Source organism: Trachymyrmex septentrionalis, unplaced genomic scaffold (genome assembly GCF_001594115.1).
Source record: "Trachymyrmex septentrionalis isolate Tsep2-gDNA-1 unplaced genomic scaffold, Tsep1.0 scaffold81, whole genome shotgun sequence".
NCBI lineage: Eukaryota > Metazoa > Arthropoda > Insecta > Hymenoptera > Formicidae > Trachymyrmex > Trachymyrmex septentrionalis.
The window spans coordinates 1,076,622-1,084,471 of NW_017305997.1; the positions used below are offsets into that span (position 1 = coordinate 1,076,622).

The 7,850-nt window shown below is 39.5% G+C and overlaps 1 protein-coding gene across 1 annotated transcript in view; it reads right to left on the bottom strand.

Annotated features, from left to right (window-relative positions):
* The window catches only part of LOC108754827, an 89,026-nt gene that overhangs the window by 23,361 nt on the left and 57,815 nt on the right, over nucleotides 1–7,850 (bottom strand). The window contains exon 4 of the mRNA XM_018497449.1: nucleotides 6,897–7,032. Coding sequence (XP_018352951.1) covers nucleotides 6,897–7,032 — 136 coding nt within the window. The remainder of the gene's footprint in view (nucleotides 1–6,896; nucleotides 7,033–7,850) is intronic.

Sequence of the window (7,850 nt, forward strand, 5' to 3'; positions counted from 1 at the left end):
AGAAGGATGACGTTTGATCGCACGAAGATGAACATAAACTATCCGAAGATTATCAAACACACCCAGGAAGATAGAGCTGATGAACATTATAATGAATTATTCCTATCTCGCGCGTTGTTATGCAAAGCAATTCAAACTAATCAATTAGTGTCGCCTGTAATCTCGCATTATTCAATGTAGTGTATGATGGAAACAAAGATTGTAGTGCATGACGACAGAAATTCTGCAGTATCGATATTTCTTCTTTATAAAATACATCTTCTTTGAATATCTCCCTTTTTATTACGCCCTCCAGTCATCTTTTTGAAGCAAGAAAGAACTACTAACAAGCCAAAGTTATCAGGGTCACAACAACGATTACAAGCTGTCACTACAAAGGGAAAGAAATATTGGAAAGAGGAGCGATCCACTTTGAAGAGAATCTATTTGTTTTTTTATTTGAGATTTGCTACGAACATTCTCGAACATGTATGCATAGTATGAGATGATTGAAGCAACGACTGATTACGAGGGCCTTTTAGAGCGTCGCTTCATCGCGATGTCTTTTGATTACTGTTTCGTATAAAGCTAGCTGTCCATTGATGAAACTGACAGCTTTGAACTAAAAGAATATGTTTCTGCTCGTCATGAATTAAGTGTCGCTCGCTTTAATAATTCCGCATAAATTTTAGATAATTATCACAGTTGAGCTGAGATCTAATTGATCAAAAGCTTTCCTTAAGAAAGATATCCATTGATCTCAGAATATCTTCTACAAAGAACGACACAAATCTTCTTTTCTTCCTTCTTTTAGTCAATGACAGAATGTACAGAAAACCCTAAAATGCAGTTTTAAATCCGATAAGCATTTCTAAGATTTTAATCAAGACGAAGCAAAAATTTTTCTTCACACAAATACTTATTAAAATACTTATATTAAAGCTAGTCTCTCAAGAATCTTCAACAAACTTTTTTACGAATAACGCGTGAGTCACAAATTGGGTAATGAACATTTAATTTTTGGTGGTAAGAATAATTTTCATAATTTAATTATTTCTTCTTGCTAAAATTTAGGGGAAACAAGTGCCCTCCTCTGCCCATCCCTTGAGTATGCCCATGCTAAATTCCCTTCACGCTTCGGCTGATCCTGGACGGCGATTTCGCTCCTCCGTAAAATTTAAGAGCGATTGTGCGAATGTAGTTCTGAATCGTTAGCTCCAATTGATTTTATTACCAATAAAATCAATGTTTAGGCTCGCTGGAAAGGATTTTGCGGCGGCAAAAAGGGGGTGCGAGGTACGGTACAAAGCTGTCGATCACGGAGGCAACGCGACGCGTGGATTATTCGCTTTCCTGTCAGTAGACATTGCACAATTGAAATCTACGTCGGTGGTCACACGCGGGCACAATCGTTTGCGGCGGAAAGGGTTGGATCTGACGAAGGTAAACCGACAGGGGTTTCGAACGTGCCCGAAACCTACCCGCCGATTCCGTGCATCCGCCAATCGTGCGTACCTCAACCCCTTTATGGACTCTTCGAATTAATCATGTCGCGAGTTTACTTTTGCTTCAAATTCAATCTTACGTTCCGCTGCTCACTGTGCGGCGGCTCATCGAGTTAACGAGAAATCTCGTATTCGTTTTCAAATCGTGCCATGCAATTTTGATCACAATCAAGGCTCGATACCATTTAACGTACGGATACTTGATTCTATCCTTACAGAAATTTTACTCGAGATTTACTCGCTTCGAAAATTCGAGTTAAACTAAAAAGTTACATTAAGTGTTATTTCGCAATATTAAACCCGATCTATAATTGCGTAAATGTAGTTGTAAATAATTGTAAAATGTTATAAAAAAAAAAAGGTTTTAACCTGCTATTCCCGGTTGTAAAGCGTGCTGTAAAAGATAGTTTCAACTTGATCTTTCGTGATTACGACTGTGTAAAAAGGAGAGTGAACCAATCAGAATGCTGTCACGTGTCTACATCGTTATCGTCCTTTTGTCTCGACGTATGAAAAGAAGTGCAAAGTGACCTTTTCATCTTTTATCGAGTTCATTTTATGATATATTATTTGACGAGTTTATTATATTACGAATATATTAGATTACGAAAGTTTGTGGAATCTTTACTCGATTGTAGATTAATATGTTGTACAACATTTACTGCTACTACTATTTCCATAACCTTACGTCTACATTTACACAATTGTAGATCGGGCTTTATACTTACAAAATCAATTTTGAATATTACACGACTATTACTTCTCACCGTTAGAATTCTCTCGCTGTGCTAAGCGTTATCTCGGCGGTCACGGGATCTCACCGGAAATTTCAGTAGTTTATATGGTAAGATAGGCGATCTTTAACAGCTACGAACGTTTCTTGCATGATGCGAAAGCATCTGACACAGAGATTAGCCAAGCGCGCGCGAAATTGTCTCGCAACGATATGCAAATCGTGGCATAAATGCTAATTGTAATTGCCCATGAAATGAATTCAAGGGCTCCCTCCTGGCGAAGGGTTCGGCTTCGTAGCTTAGCACCGACCTTTGCCCTCCAAGTCTGCCGAGTATGTCGAGTGACAAAACTGCGTGTGTTGTTTTTCAAATTTTGCGTCGATATAAAACCGGCTAAGGTAACAATGTCATTCATTCGTTTTATAATAAAGAGAAAAAATTTTTACAAACAATGCATTCTTTTTTCAACATAACAAAGTAACGTTATCAAAAAGTTACTTGAAAACATTATTCACATACAAATCTCGTTAACCACTTTTCATTCACCCTACACTCTCAGCATAAACTGAAAGGCCCAATTGCCAAAGAGAAAGCTAAAACAGTCAATTGGGGGATTCGGATTTACAGTAAACGAAACGAAATGATATGATTAGGACGTTAATTTGTGTCCCGGTACATATTGCTAACGAGAATAGGACGCAGCGAGTCAGTTTCGGACAAAATCTAATAATCCTTTTAACAGAGGTTTCAAATGATTTTTTCTGACAAAAACCGTGTAGTAAAACTGAAGGCTTTGACGTCAATTCAACCATGCCAATATTGCACGGCGCGTCCCTCGATACCGTTATACGCGATAAATTTTCCATCTTGCCATAGCGATGCGCGAATTCAGCTCGCAAAATTGCTCGGGGAATAAGCTCTTGTCTCCAGATCTAAGCACGTACTTATCGTCAGACGAGCCGAAATTATGCTGGTGACAGTTTGTAAATGATCTAGTTTACGACGCGAGAAAGTGAGGGATATGGCATATCCGAAAGTAAGGCGGAAAGGGAAACGGCGATGGAAAGAGAAAGAGACGGGGAGAGAAAACAAAGAATAGATGACAACGGAGGCATAAGAACTGAAGGATCTTGTTAATTATTCATCTTCGTAGCGATCAGATTTTCAAGTTGTTTACGTGAAGTATGGAAACTGATGGAGGATGTTCTGGAGTACGTCTAATCGTTACGAGTGCGTATTTATTGTATTTAGTTGGATAATGAAATTAATCCCTCTCAGGAGCTCACATATGTATGAGTATGGAATTGGCAACCCTAGCTACTCAAAATCAGAGTGGCCTGAGAGTATAGCCAGGCTACTTCTGGGAGGAGACCATATATATTACGTTTATTTATATCACACATATAAATTGCAGTCAAATTAGTTTAAAAAATATGGAAGATTATAATTTTACAAAATATCATTAAAGCTTACGTATGTAGATTATTCGAACAAATAGAAGAAAAAGGATTACGTCAAGCAGTGTTACAATGAAAAGTCTGCGGCTTTGACTTAGTATTCTGCACACGAATATAAATTTCCGCTAACAAATATATGTACGGCAGCTTTTGAACAGCGTTTGATGAACACCAGGCCCGCCTTCTCCCACTCGGACGACGGACGTAAACCGACGGTCGGATTGACATTTGCATACGATGGACCCGCACGGGCGTTAACTGCTCGGGGACGCGGAATGAGCTACAAGTCACCTGGTACCAGTAATTGAAATGAGGGTAACTTTGAAGAGGGGTCGCACGAACAAACGAGGATCCCAAAAGTTCTTTTAGACACATCGTACATTCGCGTGATATTAAACGTAATTAAAATTATGGTAGGTTTCTTTAAAACAAAATTTAATTAATATCAATTGAAAGAAGGCAGAATACATGAATTTTTCCAGAATTGCCATTACTGGATTAAATAATTATGGAACACTTAGTGTGGAGAGAGAGAGAGAGAGAGAAAGAGAATAATTTATGGTATCCATATTTCTCCTTCATAAAAAAACGTGATAAAATATTTTCAAATATTTAAAAAAATAATGTCATTTGACGAAAGAAATTTTTGCTTTTAGTTCGCCATAAGTCGTTAACAGTACAATGTGCCGTATTTGATTTGTCTCACAACAAAGTGCGCACTCCAGAGAAAGACGAGAAAAATCTGTCGAGAGGGCTGTGAAACACGGTTTATAAGTAGAATGGCGCTGGAAAATGCGGTAGCGAGTAGGCACACAATTTGAAATACCCCTTGAAACTTTACGGACTATGAAAGCGGAATGAAAATGGGCGGGCGATATTACGGGTGGTTCGGCGGTGAAGGGATGGGAAGTTTAATTAAATATCACGCGACATATTATGGCAGACGGGGCACCACGCGTGGTGTCGATGGCAAGTAACGTCGGGAACAGCCCGCGAGACCGAAAAGTTTGTGCCAACAAGCGAGTAAGCCAAGCTTGTAGTAACGGACAACGGGGACGCTACGTCGCTACCACCGGAAGTTAACGGAGGGCGGCGAACCGTCCAGACATTTCAGCGTCATCGGTACCCTTTTATAAAGCGGCCAGTCTGAAAATTCCATTCGGCCCACCCCTCGCGCGCACGCGCTTCCCTTATATTCACCACCCCATCGACGCGACTGCTGATTCAATTCTCGCGAAAGGAACGGCATTCCTCGAATGGCAAGGACGACAATTTACTTTTAATCTTATAATGCCCCCGTCGAAAGCCTTGCTGTGGAGATTTCGTCGTGAGACGACGAAAGAACCGTTACGGAGCAAATATTCCGTAAATGTAGGTAACTTGGGGCAGCATGTACTTTTGTTAATTTCAATCTTGGTATCCATCCATGAGTTTCTAAAGAAAGTTTCAATTTTTAATTTTCTTCAATGACTCATGGATAGATATCACGACTGAATTTAACAAAAGTACGTGCTGTCCCAAGTCACCTACATTTGTGATAAGTATATCAATAACAAAGAAAATTAAGTAGATTATATCTATCGTAGTGATGCATTCGAGCGAGACGAGGCGAGGGAATACCGATATCGAGATTTAGGCTCGACAAAAACAGATGATTAATACAATTTTCTCGTCTCTCCATGTAAACTGATATTCTTGTTTCTCAAGATTCCCGAATTTCATCTCGAGACATTCGAGAATATCAACTATCTCGTTTCATTTATTTGAAATATTTATATAACCAGACAACAAATTATATAATTATAACTGTCATAAAGACCGTGTTTTAAAATTTACTGCCAGTACTGAAAATCTATAGTACACGTGACGTAAAGTATATAGATTTTCAGTACTGGCAGTAAATTTTGAAACGCAGCCAAAGATGTCGAGACGAGACGAGACGAGACGAGACGAGAAAAATAAATGACATATGATATAGTCTCGAAAATGTTTCTTTGAAATGCATCACTAACCTATCGTAAGAGAACAAAATAGCACGTGTAATATATTTAGTAATATTATCGTGTCACTAGGAAAACACACGGGGGAAGGTCTCCCCTGTCCTGCCGAAGGAAGCAAATCTTTGCACAGGCCTCATGTTGATCCTTGCCACATTCACAATGACTTGCGAATTAAAAGCCCATGAATATGGTAAGGATGTAAATTTCGCCAGTGTTTACTCGGGATCAGTGTTACACGGCAATCTGCATACTCAAGTGTCGGGTACGCCCGATGACGTGCGATGAGGGTTGCGAATCAGGTTCGTATCGTACATGCGGGACAATCGTGCAGGGTTAATCACGACCCACAGCATTCCTTCGTGAAGATACCACGGCAAGAATTTAATCTGCAGCTCTCGTTAACGTCTCAAAGTTTCCGCGCTGCTCAAGACCGTGTGAAGATACGAGAGTTTCTAATCCGTACGAAGCCCCATCCGGCAGTTTTGCAATCTCACCGAATCGGCGAGTATCATCCACTGCGAAAAAGAGACGATCCCCTATTTCGACCAACCCCGTCGATTAATCCGTTAGCCGCTCGCGACCAACCTGTGCGTACCGTTCAATTATCGAGGGGTTCTTCTCCCTCTCTTACCCGACGCTAACTGAGTTGTTACCTCGATAATTCGTACGTCGTAGTATCGGCCGTAACCCGGCGGCTCGCCACATTAATTTGCGGCCTAGCATGAGAATTTCCGCTTAACTGCGCTATCCCGGAACTTATCGCACACCGTCAGTGATCAATCAATGTAGATTCCGAACATTTCACCAATATTCAACCCTGCGGAAGTACGTCTCATGCTTCGAATACCGCAATTAATTTATCGTTATTATTTTATTACTATACATGTTTAATATTATATTTAATTATATTGTAATATAATTAAAAATAATCTGATATTCTGTATTAACATAATTAAAAATATTTCAGTGTATCATATTTAATTATATCGATATTGTTGATATAAAATAAAAAAGTGCAATTTTTAATATTTAAAATTTTTCTTTATATTTAATGGAGAGCTACATAGATTTCTTGTTAAATACTCTTAACATCACATCTATTTGTATCTTAAAACAGAGGAATGCTATTTATATGTCCGTCCAATATGCAACTATTATATGATTTAGTTAGAATTAAATCCTTCATTTCAGTCACAATGTCGATTTAAAGAAAAGACCTACCTGTGTACGGTCGACAGTAGTTGCGATTTTCTCTGCTGTAAATCGTCGGCAAGGACGACTCCGCTCCCGGTTCCACGTACGCTCTGCTCTTGCTATCTCTAGGATCGCTGTATTGTTCCACAATCTCGATTTCCGCCTGCAAACAAAACACAAATTGTTTCCTTCCATTTCCACTCGAGAGAGATTCCGTATGTACATCTTCGCGTCTGAAATAGCGATCGATCTGGCACCTCCATTAGAGAATACAGTTCTCTTCCTTAATATATGACTCGTAATGACATAGGATAGACGGTATATCAAACGAGAAATTGGTCTAAATTACTGTAACAATACTAATTCGGCAAGGTGCATTTTCCTCGGCGTTCTCGCGTGCACAGTAATACTCAACTTTGTCCCAGGAGAGAATATCTTTGAGAAGGATTATCGTCAGAGATAGCTACGCTTGAATTTACACGGCAACTTGATGCCATTTTCTGGTCCTGAATGCAGCCAATTGCGGTAATACGTTGGCCGGGACTCGAGGGGACACGCTTCCAGCCGTCCCCTAAATAATGATCGTTATTTCGAGAGAAAACAACTGCGACGACAATTCATTTCCGCTAGCACGTGTGTCTCGGTGAATTAAACGTAGCGCTCAAATAATCAGCCAGCTGACGATGAACATTAATATCCTGCTAGTATAAAGATTGAGCTTGAAGATAGAATATTTTTTAGTACGACTATAATATAAAGCGAATTGCTTGTCATGTTTGTCTTAACAATCTCAACCCGAAGGAACGAACGGAAGAAATATATTTCTCTCGACTGAATTCAATCGACCACCAGCGAGGCAGGATTTCTCGTATTTCCTGCGGAAGTCGTTCGGTTCCACTGCGATTATGCGATCGATGCCGATATTAATGATAATAATGATAATAAAAATAACGATAATATATCTTTTCCGGATAGTAAATG